This window comes from Mus caroli, chromosome 7 (assembly GCF_900094665.2).
Source record: "Mus caroli chromosome 7, CAROLI_EIJ_v1.1, whole genome shotgun sequence".
Lineage (NCBI taxonomy): Eukaryota > Metazoa > Chordata > Mammalia > Rodentia > Muridae > Mus > Mus caroli.
This window is the reverse complement of record NC_034576.1, coordinates 146,757,385-146,773,921: the sequence shown is the minus strand read 5'-3', so window position 1 is coordinate 146,773,921 and position 16,537 is coordinate 146,757,385. Positions and strand designations below refer to the sequence as shown.

Here is a 16,537-nt window from a genome sequence, read left to right as displayed (position 1 = left end):
GAACAGCAACATGAAGCCTGGGGACAGAAGGCTGGGACAGTCCCAGAAGACATGTCCTCCTACTCTCCTAGGCCTGATGGAAGAAGAAAGGAGGGACTCTTGAAACAGTTATGGGAGCAGGTCTTCCTGACCCTAGGGAGATTTGGGCACAGGGATGGGCCGGGCCAGGCCAGGCCATGCGCCTACTTGGATCTGCCTATGAGCAGAGACTTCATAAGATTGGACCTGTGAACTTCAAGCATGCATGTAACTCAGGAGTCATACCAGGGTGAACATGACAAGAGCACATTTATAAACAAGTATAAAAATTACACAGTGTACAGCTGGCAAGATGCCTCAGTACATGAAGTGCTTTCTGCACAAACATGAAGACATGAATTCAGTTCCCAGAACCCTTGTAACAAGCCAAGGGTGGTGGTGGTGGTATGCTTGTAATCCTAGTACTGAGGAGGGAAAATCAGGAGGATCCCTAGAGCTCCCTGGACAGTCAGTCTAGGCTACTATGAGCCCCAAGTCCCAGTGAAAGAGTCTACTTAAAAAAAAAAAAAAAAAAAAAAAAAAGGAAAGGAAAAGAAAAGAAAAGAAAAGAAAAATAGAAATAGAAAAGGGGTAGTTGCCACCTGAAAACTAGCATTTACAGTGTCTTCTGGTCCCCATGCACACATGTACACCCATGCAAATGTGCACATATATGCACAGACACACAAATAATCCAGACATGATGGTACAGTGCCATACTTGGGAAGCTGAGGCAGGAGGATTGTCACAAGTTCAAAGCCAGCCATGTTGAATTCCAGATACAGAGACTTCTGTCTTCAGTTCCCGGGACCTGGGCACTGTCCAAGATGATAGTCTGTCTGTCTGTCTGTCTGTCTGTCTGTCTCTCTCTCTCTCTGGAGGCAGGCAGGTCCATGGAGGTCAACTCCTTTGAGGTAGGGTACCAGGCAGCCCTGGTCTGAACCATTCGGGGTTGCAGGGCTCCACGCAGCTGCACTGCTGATGGTGTTCAGGGTACAGTGTGGTGTGCAGGGCACCCTGTGGTGTGCAGGGCGATGCACAGCTGCACTGCTGACAGCGTACAGGGCACCGTGTGACTGCACTGCGCACTGCTGACACTGTGTGCTCTCCCTGCAGTCATTCAGTTCGGCTTTGTCACCCTGTTTGTTGCGTCCTTCCCTCTGGCTCCACTCTTCGCCCTGCTAAACAACATCATTGAGATCCGCCTGGATGCCAAAAAGTTTGTCACCGAGCTACGGAGACCAGTAGCCATCAGAGCCAAAGACATCGGTAAGTGAGCTGGGAGATGGACTCAGAGCACATGAGCAGGGGGTCTTGAGAAGCCAGTGGGTTCCAGACCTGTGTTCCCTACCAGGGCTTTCCCACCACCTTCCCAAGTGGTGCAAGATCTTGAGTGTGTCCCACTGGTCCCCCAACATCCAAGATATGTCAGCTACCAATGACATATGGGACTATTTGTCAGCCATCTGCCTGTCTTGGCCATCCACTCATGTAGGTCTCCCAGGCATGTCCAATAATCTTATGGTGTTGTGACATCACATCGTCATCCTCAAAGTTCATGTTCCAGAGCAACACAACAGAGTTACCAAAAAAAAAAATCTCTCTCAGACACACACACACCCCACATACACCACACACACACACACCACACCACACCAAAAGTCATGTTTTAAGTAAATTTGTGATGACTCTCCTGGGGTGCATCAGACATACATGAGGGGACATTTTTCTCTATGCTTATTCTCAACACCCCATCCTCCAACACTGGGGTAGCCCCAGAGCTAAAAGATAGAGCAATGGAGACAGAGCATTAACTGCTCAGCAAGTACCCCCTGCCTCCTGTATGCTACAGCACTCAGACCTCATGGTAGAGAAAGTAGCTGGGGCTGGAGAGAGTGTGCAGCAGTTAGACATACTGGCTGCTCTTACAGAGGACCTAACTCCATCTAACCAACTAACCTCATGTTGGGCTTCTCACAATCTCCAACTCCAGGGGATCCAATGCCGCCTTCTGGCTTGCAAGGGTATCTACACACACACACACACACACACACACACACACACACACACACACACACTAAAACCTTAAAAGAAATGTTTTTTGAGAGGATACCTCCCATAGCCAAGGAAGTATAGTTTTGTCTTGATGACTTACCCATGAAGTTCATGGCCAGGAGGAAACTCGGTGTGGGACTATGAGCCCTGATTCTCCTGCCTGTGTTATACATGGAGAATGGGGATAGGGGGAGAGATAGAGAGTGGGATACACAGTGCTGCAATAGTCCACAGCATCAAAGGAAGAGCACACATCCCCCTGGTAGTGAGCATCCCATCATCAGTGGCAGTTAAGGAGAGACACTGGGTGTATCTGGGAAGAGTAGAGGACATGGAAGATGGAGTTCATAGAGCTCCAGATGCCATGCATGCCACAACCAGAGCCAGTTAGGATGGCGTCCTCCTTATCCTACAGTGAGACCCACTATCCTTTAATCCATCTCCTCTTGAACAGCCTCAGTAAGAAGGGCATCTCTGTGCAGACTGAGTCACATGAGGGAAGCCATAGAGATTATAGTTCCATAGTGATAAGGGATCTTTGGGTTAGGTTCTGTGACCCAGATAGGAGTTTTCGAGACTGTTTGGGGTGGCACTGGCCTCTCTAAGACACTTCCCAGCCCCCAGCACATCCATGGAGAACCCTTGGGTAGTACCAGCCACACCTGTGGGAACCCTCAGATGATACCATCCACTCCGTATTCTCTCTTGCTTTAGTTAGTGTCTCTGTCAGGCTAGATGCTCTTTGGGCCATCCATGGCTTCTGGCAGCATGACCAGCCCCTGCCAGGGACAAGCACATCTTCCAGTCTCCCAACTGCCTCTGAGAAAAGGTGCCCTGGGCCTCTCTGTCACCCTGTGATCTTTTACAGTGAGCTGGATGGAATTGCCATGGTCACAGTCAAGCACATGAACTATGGTGACTTCATCTGTTTGGTTCTATAGCCTTACTCACATCTTTGCTATAAGCCTGTAGAAACATACACCCTGCCCCTGCCTGCCCCTGCCCCCGCCCCCGCCCCCACTCCTGCCCCCAGCCTGGAGAGAGTGGCCTAGAAACATGGTGCTGGATGAGGAGGAGGTCAGAGCCAGGGTTCATGTGCAAGGTTCTCATCCTATGCCCAGACACTATGGCTTCCTGATGCCACCTCTTACCCAGGCAACTCAGACAATGGAAACAGACACCCAAGTGGGTCTGGATTATGCCCACAGACTTTAAAAGCACTGAAATTCTCTAGACAAACTGATCCTCTCAGCCCCCAGAGTCCCATACTCTGCCCCATTGTGGTCAGCATAAGCCACACTCAGGCATGGCTAGACTGGTAACTCATAGCTACAAGAGCCCTTCAGGAGCTCTTGGCTTACCTCAGCTTTGGGGCACAACTGTTCTCAGTGGAAGGCCAAATCCCTTCTATTCTTAACATTTAAAAGCCATCCTCCAGATACAGAAGCAGCCCTGGGCCACGTCTGAGCAGCAGGATGGGTGCCCCAAACCCTGCTCTCAGACAAGCCCAGAGATGTGTCTATTGCAAAATCCTCCTGGAACTTTCCACCTGTTGGGCCCTTGGAGAAACCTTGGAAGAAAAGAACCTGGGCAGAGTCTGAGTCCCACTGCCCAGAAAACCAGAGCCCCTTGGCTCATAAATGAATAGAGGGTCAACTTTGCAAACCCTGTACTGAATGCTGGAGGCCCAAAGGGAACTTGGGCTCTCCTAGGTAATTTTTAGAAACTCTTCAGTTTACTGTCCCATAGCTGGAAAGGAAGAAAAGCATATGGTCACACTGTGCCCTGTTGAGTTTGCAAAAATGCCCCTGGTACAGTTCCCAGTGTATGTGCCACTATTTGGTGAAGTCTGTTTCAGGACAGAGGCAGGCTATCCCTAAAAACCTAGAAACCCACCAAGCCGAACAGGGTATGTGGGTGGCCTCCTGGCTTCCCTGTCCTCCCCACCCCCATGGGGCTCCTGGTGTGCCCTCAGAATTTCTGCCTCCAGGCTCCTTGCTTTTTCCCAGACCTCACGGATCAGCGGCTGCTTCCTGGTTCCTGCCCAGTTGGTTGAGGCATGATCTGCCTTTCACATGGTTGTTTGTGGCCTCCTGTGCAGTAACCTTTTGCTCAAAGGGGCTTTTGTCTTCCTCCTCTGATCCATGCAGAGTCTTTGGGACAGTGTTCCCAGGGGACAGGAGACCCAGTGGCGCCGCTGGCCTGCACCCCCACAGACCCTGGCTAGTAGTAACTATGCTCCTGACTACAGAAGCCTTTATCACATGGCCTCTTGGGAGGGATTCTCTGTTGGGGGCCAACACAGTATGTGTAGGGGACGCCAGAATGTAGGGTTTTAGGCAGTAATGACTCCCTACGCTATACTGCATGTAGAAGCCCTAGCCGCTGATCCCAGCACTGAGGTGAGTAGGTGCCATACTCTTCATGGAGAGCCTGGCTTACCCAGCATGCTCCTTTGTCAAGCAATTGGAAATGGGGTTTAGAGTCCTCTGGAGTGATAGAGGAGGAGGAAAGGAAGAAGGAGAAAAAGAGGCACATGTAATGGCATACACCCCTAATCCCATCACTCCAGTGATAGAAGCAAGAGGGTCAGACATTCAAGGTCGTTCTGGGCTCCCCATCTCAAGTTCAAGGTAGCCTGAGCAACGTGAGAGCCTGTCTCCAAAAATAATAAATAAAGTACAAGTAGACTTTAGCCAGCTGTTCTGGCACATGCTTTTGATGTTTCCAACAGGAAACAGAGGCAGGTGGATTTCTGTGAGTTCCAGGTCAGCTAAAGCTAACACTGTGGGACCCTGTCTAAAACAATCAAATAAGAAGGGGAAGGAGGAACTCTCCCCTCCCATTCTGACTGGAGTTCTGAGATTAAAGTACATTGCAGAATTATCAGTCACCTGGCAAGTCTATTCCTGGTTTATGCTCCGGAAAATTAAAAACAAATGTTCAAATAAAAGCATATCTAAAGCCGGGCGGTGGTGGCGCACGCCTTTAATCCCAGCACTTGAGAGGCAGAGGCAGGAGGATTTCTGAGTTCGAGGCCAGCGTGGTCTACAAAGTGAGTTCCAGGACAGCCAGGGCTACACAGAGAAACTCTGTCTCAAAAAAACAAACAAAACAAAACAAAACAAAAAAAGCATATCTATAGATGGAGCATAGCCATACTTGTAAATCCAAGCTCACTCAGGAGGATGAGGCAGGAGGATTGCTGCATATTCGAGGTCAGCCCAAGCTACATAATGAGTTCCAGGCCAGAACCTGGGCTAATAGAGTAAGATCCTGTCTCAAAAATAGATTTATGTTTTAAGTTAATAAAATAAGCTTCAATGTGAGTTTTACCAGTTGTTAAACACAGCAGTGGCAGACTTTGAGTCACATAAAGTAAGATGGAGGCCATCTGGAACTACACCTTGGCTTGGCTAGGGCTTTGGCCTTGGTAGAGTGCTTGCCTACCATGTACATCGGCCTGGGTTTCACACACACACACACACACACACGATGGCACATACCTGTAATCCTAGCACTTGGGAAGTAGAGGCATGAAGAACAAAAGTTCAAAACCATCCTTGGCCTACAGGCTCATGGTGTAGTCTGGATCACATGAGACCAAGAGAGAAGGGGTGTGCAGAAAAAGGGAGAAAGGAAGAGAGGAAAGGAGGGTGGGAGGGTGAGAGGGAGGGAGGGAGGGAGGGAAGGAAGGAGGGAGGGAAGGAGGAAGAAAGGAAAGAAGGAAGGAAGGAAGGAAGGAAGGAAGGAAGGAAGGAAGGAAGGAAGGAAGGAAGGAAAGAAGGAAAGAAGGAAAGAAGGAAAGAAGGAAAGAAGGAAAGAAGGAAAGAAGGAAAGAAGGAAGGAAGAAGCTAAAGCAGTAAGAAGTGAAGAAGTGTCTGGTGGCTCCAAGTGTCAGGGACTCCCTGTATGTAGGGAAGAGATGTGGTCAGATGACCTGCAGGAGCCACCACTGTCAGACACAGGAACTCCACAGGAACTATTTCTTACATATTTCCCCACTGTTTCCCACTGTGGTTCAGGAGGTAGAACTCTGGTCATCAAGCCTAGGCAAAAGGAGTGCTTATCTGCTGAGCCATCTCACCAGCCCACCAGTTTTTTAGGAGTGTGCAGCCAACAGGCCTGCCTCTTTGTGTCCTTTCCTCTGGTTTTGGTTTTTGCTTTGGGGGGGGGGGAGGTTGGTTGGTTGGTTTTCTGAAAAAGCTTTGCATAATCCTGCAGCCCGTCAACAAACACTTAATGGGTAAATGCTATGTAAGGGTTCAGGAAACACAAGAGTGCATAGGCCACAGCCTGCTCTGAGTCTATAAAACAGCTCTCAGCTCCTGACGTGTAAGAGACCAGGCACGAAGTGTTCCCACGGTTACTGAAATATATTTGCAATGGCCCAACAGGGATACCTTCCCCTCCTAGTGTTGGCTCCCTCATGCCTATGGGATTTTAGCTTTCAGCATCTGTCTGCCTAACACTTCTGCTAGCAGGAAACTAGACAGAGCCACCATCATCACAGGAGTCTCATTGTTGTGAGGGAAACTGTTTTAACCTAGGATCATCTCTGACTGGGGCAGGAGTATGTACCTAACACATGTATATTGCTGTGACCTTGGCTGCTGGGATGCCCAGGGCTGAATACCTGCTGGCCTCATGGGCCACCAGTGTGAAGCTCAAAACTGAGGTTTTGGAGGCTGCCTTGCTGCTCCTAGATAGGGAGGTCACCATGTCGCACTGGGCCATACACCACACCTGGAACAAAACACCTGCCATAATTTCCCCAAGGGTAGAGATGTCAGGGCTGTCAGACCTGGGATCCAGTACTGGGAGTGACATATAGACAGGACATTCTCTTGGCCTAATGGAGTACACTTCAGGATAGGGCCCCTGGGTGCACACCCAACCTCATGGGTAAAGTCGGGGCTGGGTCATGCAGGGCCTGGGACTCCCTGTAGGAATCTCAGCCTTATGGCCCCAACCAGTCCCTTGCCTCCTTCCTGGGCCTTGAACCTTCTCTTTTCCAGTGGAAGAGCTGAGGAACAAGGTCCCACCACACTAGGTATAGACCTTCTGCCCATCTGGGATCATAGGAGTGGAAGCCAGGCCATATCCAAGCGCAGTGATTGGCTGAACACTGATACCCATCAACTCTGAGGCTAGATCCTAGCCTCACCAGTCAGGATGCCCTAGCCACAGCTGCTCAAGCACTGGCGCTGGAGCCAAATCACTGGCCGTCGGAAAGGGATCTTCCTGTACTGAGCACCTAAAGACGGGTTCACAGGGAAGGGCCAGGGTCAGTAGGGACCAGGTTGTCTAACAGATACCCTGTGAGGCATTTACCCATTAGGTTGCTCATAGACAATCCATTAGGTGACTGCAACACAGTGTAGCCAAGGGCACTGGCAGTCCCTAGGCTCCTCCTGTGCCTTCCTCAGCATTGCTGGTGGTAGCCCTCTTATCTGCCTCAGGGCCTGCTAGGTTGGGCCCACCCAGGCACTTCCTGGGCACCACAAATCATATACCTGACCACAGGCACTCCAATCTGCTTCTTCTCTAGGCATCTGGTATAACATCCTCAGAGGTGTTGGGAAGCTGGCTGTCATCATTAATGTAAGTGATGGGAGTGGGGATCCTGGCTGGGCATTGAGACCATCCAGGCTGTTGGGAGGGATGTCTCTCTTTAGAAACCTCACTTGAAGACTAAGGCTGTGGCTCAATAGGTAGTGTACTTGTGTGGCAGGCATGAGGCCTGAGTTTCATCCCCAGCATTGAGTAAACCCAGCATGGTGGAGCACACCCGTTCTTCCAGCACTAGGGGTGGCAGGGGGTGGTGGGAAAAGAAGAATCTGAAGTTCAAAGTCATCCTCAGCCTCATAGAAAGTTCAAGTCCAGCCTAGGCTACATAAGGCTCTGTCTCCAAACAAACAAACAAACAAACAACCCCGTTTGTAACATAGCTGAGAAGGGAGAGACAAGCTAGCACCCTTATCTCCATCAACCCCAGTGTTACACTCCTGGCTTTCTTCCCAGCCCATGACCATGTCTTCCCAAGTCATCGTAATGGCCTCAGGTCAGGAGTGGCATAGCCCTTGGCCACTGTGGTCCTCACAGCCTCCATATAATTGCAGCAAAGCCCAAGGCTGGCTCAGAAATGTGGGAACCACAAGTGGACCTCCACCATTCACAGCAGTGTTCTATAACCTCCCACCTCTCCATCCACTGACTGAGCCCCATATGTAGACCCTGTGCACATGGGAAGTAGGGGTTGCTCCCAGAACAGTAACAGGCCCAGGGCATCCAATGCAGAAGCACCTAAAATACAGTCCCCACCAGACATAGGGATAATATTTGAGCTCCTAGGAGCCTCCAAACTCCACCCTGTTGTTCCCTCCTGCCAACTGCCCACTTCTCCAATGAAGGCCTTGAGGACCTTGTTAAAGGAACTGGGAAGGCCTGAAATACAACTTGATATCTATGCTTCCCTCTGGGAGAGTGACAGTAGGGTCCAAAATGAAGATGCCCCAGAGTACAGCCTGTGCAAAGCCAGGGCATACATGAGACATCTACTGAGGACAACTGCAACAATGCTAGGAGCTCCCAGAATATTCTGTATTCTTGCCACATACCAAACCATACTCTGCATACAGCTGGAAGAGATATGGCTGGCAAGCACCCTGTTACAACTAACTAAGGCACAGAAAGGGCAGGTGACATAGCCAAGTCCAACTTAGCCATCAGAGGCTGCTGGGCTTCAGGCCTCTGTGTGAAGTCACTGCAGAGACAGATCTGCCTTAGAGGTAAACAGAAACTTTAAAGTTTGCAGCTTCCTTCTTTGGACTCTTGAGTTTCCCTAGCAAGCCCAGGAGGTGAGGTCTGTGCTCAGTGGGCACAGTCAACCAATTGAACAAGAACAGAAGGATGACAGCGCCCAGAAGTCACATAGCCTATGAGAGGCAGCCCACTGTCCCTGTGGTCCCTGCAGTCCAAGGAGAATCATCACCATAGACAGTCAGGCTCCTGCAAGCTGCAGAGTAGGGTAGGAACCTCCTGACCATTCGTTCATTCATGTGGCTCCCCTGCCCCGCCATACCCTACCTCACGCTGGATCCGTGTTCACTCCTTTTCCCTGGCAGGCCTTTGTGATCTCCTTCACATCTGACTTCATCCCTCGCCTGGTGTACCTCTATATGTACAGTCAGAACGGGACCATGCACGGCTTTGTCAACCACACACTCTCCTCCTTCAATGTCAGCGACTTCCAGAATGGCACAGCACCCAATGACCCACTGGACCTGGGCTATGAGGTTCAGATCTGCAGGTACTGCCTTCATGTCTTCTTCTGAAGAGAGCCCCTTGCAAAGAAAACTGGGAAAGGCTAAGGAGGAGCCAGGCTTCTTCAGGGGCAGGACTCAATGAGTACTTACATGTAAAGTGCCTGCAGGAGTAGTACACACCTGTAACCCCATACTCAGAGCCTGAGGCAGGGGGATTGCTATGAGTTTGAAGCCAACCTGGACTACATGAGACCAGGTCTCAAATGTAATATACTGGGAGGTGAAAACAAAAGATCAGAAGTTCAAGGCCCTCCTCAGCTACATATTGAGACTGAGGCCAGCCTGTGCTATATCAGATCTTGTCTCCAAACAACAACATGGGCTGGAGAGATGGCTTAGCAGTTAATAGCACTTGTTGTTCTTGTAGAAGACCTGTGTTTGAGTCCCAGAACAACAAGGTGGTTCATAACTATCTATAACTCCTGCACCAGGGGATCTGAAACCCTCTTCTGGCCTCCATGGGTAGTAGACATTCATGTGGTACACAAATATTCATATACATTATGTGTGTGTGTGTGTGTGTGTGTATGTTCCTGATGATTTGGTCTCATGAAAACAGAGACCAGCTCTGGTCCCCAGCTCCAGTTCCAGCCAGATTTCCCACCACCTGGATCATAATCCTGTAGGCACCTTGAGCTTCCCACATACACCAGATGCGCCCACCCCAGCCACCTCCCAAAGCTGGAGCCCAAGCTGGCCCAGAGCATAGTAGAAGCAATAGCTAGGACCTGGGATCCCTGCAGGCCCCTGTTTATTTCTGAGCTAAAGCAAGCATAGCCCAGGTCAGCCCCATCCGCTCTGAGAGAGCACATTCCCTCCCCATGGGGGTGAGAGGAGGGCTGATTAGTAAAGCTAAGTAAGAGAAGAAAATGAATCTTCTAGAAGTCATTATGACTGATGGGAGATTAGTAACTGAAGAGCTATAGAAAGGGCTTTCAGGGATGCATAAGAGTTTTCCAGGCGATCCAAGGTTTTGAAGGAAAAGGAGAAACAGACATTTGTGGTAACACTGGAAGCACAGGACGCTTGTTCCTCTTAGAGTGATGATACAACCTCTGCTCAGCACCTGCCACTGTCCCCAGCCAGTTTCATCTGGGGAGCTGGTAGTTCCATGGCAAACAGGCCCCAGAGACTCCTGTCCAACTCCCTTCCAGAACAAAAGGCCCCATCTGCTGTGTTCTTACCAATGTGTCCTCTGGGATGGGGACGGGACTTGGTAGCTCCTGATGGATGCTCATGACACAAACAAGTGAGGGAATGCTCAGGCTGAGGCCTAGAGAGGCCAAGCAGGTGCTGAGGAACACACAGCAAGTTGACAGTCAATGGGAGCTGAGCATCAAGGTTGTGCATCTGGGGCCAGGTGCCTCTTTCTGTGTTCTCTTCCTCAGCCCCGGCTGATAGTGACCAGCCTGGGACATCCCAGCTGCTCTAGAGGCCTGTCCCTGACTTTGGGAATTGTATTGTATTAGTTATGGATCTCGCTCGATGCTGTGACAGAATACCTGACAAAAAAAGCAAACTTAGGGAAGAAAAGGTCCATTCTGGCTCACAATCTAAGGAAAGTCAGGGCAGAAGGGTGTGATGTGGCTGGGCTGGTGGTATTGTATCCAGTCAGGAAACAGAGAGCTAGGAAGCCTTGCTGTTTTACTTTGTTTTCAGCCCAGGACCCCAGCCCATGGGAGGGCTCCACCCACATGGGAAGGCTCCGCCCACATGGGACCCCCGCCCCCAACCCCATGCCCATATTCAGTATGGGTCTTCCTACCTTAGTTAAACCTGTCTGGAAACATCTTCACACCTGCCCAGAGGTCCATGATCATTCTATAACATTTGTCTGCTTTTGGTTGGTTGGTTGGTTGGTGGGTGGGTGGGTGGGTGAGTGGGTGGATGGGTGGGTGCACATGTACCATGGTGCACATGGAGGGCAAAGGTCAACTTTTTCAGGAGTCAGTTCTCTCTCGCTACCATGTTGATCCTGAGAATTAAACTCAGGTAGTCAGTCAGGTTTGATAACTGTCTTTATCACTGAGTCATCTCCCCAGCCCTCCACGGTGATTGTAAATCTTGTCAAGTAGACAATCAAGACCAGCCGTGTGGGCAGAGTGACTAAGAGCACTGACTGTTCTTCCAGAGGACCAGAGTTCAGATCCCATAACCCACATCTGGCAGCTTACAACCTCCTGTATCACCAGCTGCAGTGCGATCTGCCACTCCCTCCTAGCCTGTGAGAACACCACATGCACCTTCATAGACACGCATGCACACATAATTAAATGTAAAAGAAAAAATGTATCATCCATTGTTAACTCAACACCAAACACCAATTTAAATCAGAACATCCCACCCTGGCCCTAAAGGCTCAAATCCATTCATAGCACGCACTGCAGCAGCTAGTCTGTCTCAAAAAGTCCCCAGAGTCTTAACACTTCTAAAATTGCTCAAAGTCCCTGGTGTCTGTTTTATGTCAAGCCCCTGGGCTCTGACCACCCTGTCCAACATGGAGAGAATTCCTAGGCAGAGAGCAGTCCACCACTGCAGCCAGCCACAGAGCCATCTCAGTCCTGAAGCTCCTCTCGAGAGCCCAAGATCCACTTGACCTACCCGTGACTCCTCGTACCCTTTGCAGGTATAAAGATTACCGGGAACCCCCATGGTCAGAACACAAGTACGACATCTCCAAAGACTTCTGGGCTGTCCTGGCCGCCCGACTGGCATTTGTCATTGTCTTCCAGGTATGTGTGTGTTGGGGATGTCTGTCTAATTCTGAAGAAGGACAGCACTTGGGAAGTACTGATAGGGGAGGGGGAGCTGACAGTGGCAGGAGATGTCGTCAGGGACTCTGAAAAGGACGCTGACCCACCTGAACCTGAGTAGTCATAGAACAGGCAAAGAAAGGGTCACCTGGTAAGAGCCGTAAGATCCATTGAGCAGGCTTGCAGGAAGGAGAAGTCAGTCTCTGTGCCTGCTCGTCTCCCTCTGGGTTTCTGGGCCAGACCAGGGCAAGTTCAGACTGGAGGCAGCAGCTCTCAGATGACTCCAGACCCTGGCTAGCAGCACCTACTATTGGGCTGACTCCAGATATATGTGCACACACACACACACACACACACACACACACACACACACACACACACTGATTGAATGGCCAGAGAAGAATTACTGAGGCCCATGTGTGCTGCCTGGGCCATGTCCCTGCACATCCCTCTGGCATCAGGGAAATCTATGCCAGAGCTGGGAAACTCCAAGACCAGGTACTCACTGCTAAGCTCCTTACACGCCCTTGCTGGGCTGGCACTCCTCCATTCACCTTTCACTGAAGTGGGTGCAGAAGACATAAGGCTAGGATTGGGGTAATGCCTTAGTTCCTTCTCTGTTACTGTGATTCATACCATGACCAAAACCACCTGGGGGAAGACTTTGTGACATCATCTCTGTGGGAAGTCAAGATGGAAACTGGAGGAGGAGTTGATGCAGAGGCCATGGAGGGTGCTGCTTACTGGCTTGCTCCCTATGTTTTGCTAGGCTTGTTTCTTCTATAGGGACTACCTGCCCAGGGATGGCTCCTTCCACAGTGGGCTAGGCCCTTTCACATTTCAGTTATCTGTCAAGAAAACACCTCATATAAAGAGGTAGCTCAGCAGTTAAGAGCACCAACTGTTCTTCCAAGGAACCTGGGTTCAATTCCCAGCATCCATATAGCAGCTCACAACCATCTATAACTCCAGTGCCAGGAGATGCAATGCCCTCTTCTGGATGCCCTGAGCACCAGGCACTTACAAGTTGCACATACACTCAAGAAAAACACTCAAATACATTAGAGAAAAATAACTTTTAAAAAATTTTTATAAAACAAAGAAACTGTCCTTCAGGGTTACCTACACGCCATGCAGGTGAAGGCATTTTTTTCACTACCCAATGACTGTAGGTTTTGTTAAATTGACAGAGAACTACCCAGTACATATTAGGGCTAATGAGCTCTTAGATAGCGGCTCTCAACCTTCCTATGCTGCAGCCCTTTAATACAGTTCCTCATGTTGTAGTGACCCCAACTATAAAATTATTTTATTGCTATTTCATAATTGTAATGTTGGTACTGTTAGAATTGTAATGTAACTAATAAGCAGGCTATCTGATATGTGACCCCTCCCCATGGAGTCTCAACCCAAAGGTTGAGGACTACTGCTCTGGGCTAAGTGGATAGCACAGCAGGCAGGGCTGTAGTGGAAAGGGATTGCAGTGAGGCTAGCTCTGCCCATCTCAGCAGGCACACACTGCCCCAGCCACCAAATTACAGACCCATAGCTGTAAAATGGCTGGTTACTGACTTCCACAGCCAAGCTGGAAAAGGGTAAGGAAGAGGGTTCCTAGCTGTCCCACTGTTCAGAGCCGGGAGCATAGCTAGGGGAATCACCTTTGAACAAAGGTGAATCATCCATGCTCAGGTGCCAACAAATGCACCTCAAACGCTGAAGAATCAGTCTTTCGGAGCATTTTCTTGACAACTTAGTTCAGATTCCTCAAGTAGGCCAACAGGGGTAGTAGAGTGCAAGAACCAGCTTCATCCCCAGCTTCTCAAAAAGAAAAAGAAAACACCAGGTCTCCCGTGCACCTCCTTGTCCTGTTTATACCTTCTGGGAACCTGAGACCTGGAGGAATGGAGGTGCACACAGGGACAGAAAGTGAAGGGATGGGCTTTGCCACGTAGAACAGGCAGACAGGAGGTAGTGTATAGGTGGGGCACTAGGTGAGGATATGTAAATGGGTGCACAGGTGGGCTGCATAGGTGGGAGTACACAGGTGGGTACACAGGTGCATAGGTGGGAGTACACAGGTGGGTGCACAGGTGCATAGGTGGGAGTAGGCAAGTGAAGGTGCACAGGTGGGAGTACACAGGTGGGGCGCACAGGTGCATAGGTGGGAGTAAGCAGGTGAAGGTGCACAGGTGTGTAGATGGGTGTACACTGGTGGGTGCACAGGTTCATAGGTGGGTGTACACAGGTGGGGCGCACAGGTGCATAGGTGGGAGTAAGCAGGTAAAGGTGCACAGGTGTGTAGATGGGTGTACACTGGTGGGGTGCACAGGTTCATAGGTGGGTGTACACAGGTGAGGGTACTCAGGTGGGGTGCATAGGTGGTAGTATACAGGTGAGGTACACAGGTGGGATACACAGATGAGACAAGGAGGTGAAGGTGTGTGAGTAGGGTACACAGGTGATGTAGACACTAGGCAGAGGCTGAGGCATTCCTCAGACACCTCCCGCCCCACCCCTAATCACTGCTCTCCCTGCAGAACCTGGTGATGTTCATGAGTGACTTTGTGGACTGGGTGATCCCTGATATCCCCAAAGACATCAGCCAGCAGATCCACAAAGAGAAGGTTCTCATGGTGGAGCTGTTCATGCGTGAGGAGCAGGGCAAGCAGCAGCTACTGGACACGTGGATGGAGAAGGAGAAGCCAAGGGATGTGCCTTGTAACAACCACAGCCCCACAACCCACCCAGAGGCAGGCGATGGCAGCCCGGTCCCCAGCTATGAGTACCATGGGGACGCGCTGTAGCCATGATGACAGGCCAGCAGGCCAGCAGGCTTCTGACTATCACCAAGTGACCACTCAGTTTCCTCCAAAGCCAGCACTTTTAGCCCCACCAGGGCCTGTGGCTCTTGTGTCGTCTGGATGTGTGGAGGACCACTCTGATGCGACAATGGTCTTCTTTCTTCTTTCTGTTTCTTCTCATTTTTGCACAAGGCCATTATGCAGGGAAGTTTTTATCTTTAGTATTCAATGCCAAGGATGGCTGGTGATGGGGATGAACAGGGTGAGGCATGTTCCACAGACATATGGAGGAACATAGAGCCCCCCTGCAGTGGCAAGGAGCCAAGTCAGCATCCTTAGTCTGAAGGATGCCCTGGGATAGATGCAGAATGGTACCTAGGAACCTGCTGACATTTTACAGAAGGGTGAACAACTCAGACTCAGATTCCCAAAGATGTCACCTGCTCTAGTTGGACAAGCTGGAAGACTCCACTGTCTTTCCTTCTGGGAGCTCAGAAGTTCAGACCCGGGGTCAGAAACAGAGGTGCCTGACCACCCACACAGCACACACACATGGAGGCTTCACATTGTACTCCAGTAACGGAGGAGTACAGGGGCTCCCAGTTGTCCAGCACCCTTGGGGTCCCTGGCAGGCTACACACAAGCCACTCAAGGGCCCCTCACATGAAGCTGATGTCCTCCTTGTGAGACAAGCTGTCGTGACAGGCAGGGCATCTCTAAACAGGCTGGAGGGCTTCACCAAGCCCTGGGGCCTCTGTGGATTCATTTTTTTGCTTTTTAGACCATCTATTGGTTTTTGTCTAAAAATCAATAATGTGATGGATTTGAGGGATTTTCTTTCTGTAGCTGAAGGTGGAAGGAGTTTATTTCATTAGTTAACCAAATACTGATAGGAAATTAAAAGATCATTACTACCAAAGATTTTTCTCAATAAAAGCTTCTATTTTGGTAACACACCTATATTTTCACTCGTGGGGATGAGACCCTCAGCACTTACCATTGTAATAGCTTCTAAAACAAGCCTCATGGGCCAGCTTCATTTGATGTGCTAGTCAGCTGTGCAAGGCCTCTCAGCACCATTGCCAGAAGTGTCTCTCTCGCCCAAGCTGGAGAAGGCAACTCCCTGCACTCGTCTTAGGGCAAGGCAGACAGTGCTATAGTTGGCAGCTGGGGTCCGAGTCTCAGGCTTCCAAGGTTTTCACTGTTTGCTAAAATCATGAGACCTGATGCTTCTATTTTCTCTTGTGCAGTGATGTGGTTTCCAATGATGTTTTGTATATAGCTACTGTATCCAAAATTAGATAATTACCAAAAATTCTTTTACAGAAACCATTTTTAAAAAACAAAAACAAAAACAAAAAAACCTAAAAAAAGAAAACAAAAAAAAAACCAAAACTGAATGTATACACACCCACAGGAGACTGTGGCTGAGCGTTCATCAAAATAAATTTGAATACACAACACTGGCCTCTCCTGACTGTTCTTCTCCTAACCTGCTCCTGTCCCCCAAAGTCCCGGATGAGCCCTGTGGTTGGTTAATACAGCAGATTTGAAAACGACCAACCTTTTTTTTTTTTTTTTT

General features: G+C 49.8%; 1 protein-coding gene across 3 annotated transcripts in view; it reads left to right on the top strand.

The window, feature by feature from the left end:
• The window catches only part of Ano1 (anoctamin 1), a 146,781-nt gene extending 130,363 nt beyond the window's left edge, over positions 1-16,418 (top strand). For all 3 annotated transcript variants that reach the window (XM_021166442.2, XM_029480047.1, XM_029480046.1), the window contains 5 exons: positions 1,135-1,287; positions 7,625-7,677; positions 9,201-9,385; positions 12,028-12,133; positions 14,692-16,418. In XM_021166442.2, coding sequence (XP_021022101.1) covers positions 1,135-1,287; positions 7,625-7,677; positions 9,201-9,385; positions 12,028-12,133; positions 14,692-14,958 — 764 coding nt within the window. In that variant the 3' untranslated portion in view covers positions 14,959-16,418. The remainder of the gene's footprint in view (positions 1-1,134; positions 1,288-7,624; positions 7,678-9,200; positions 9,386-12,027; positions 12,134-14,691) is intronic.
• Positions 16,419-16,537: the final 119 nt, after the last annotated feature.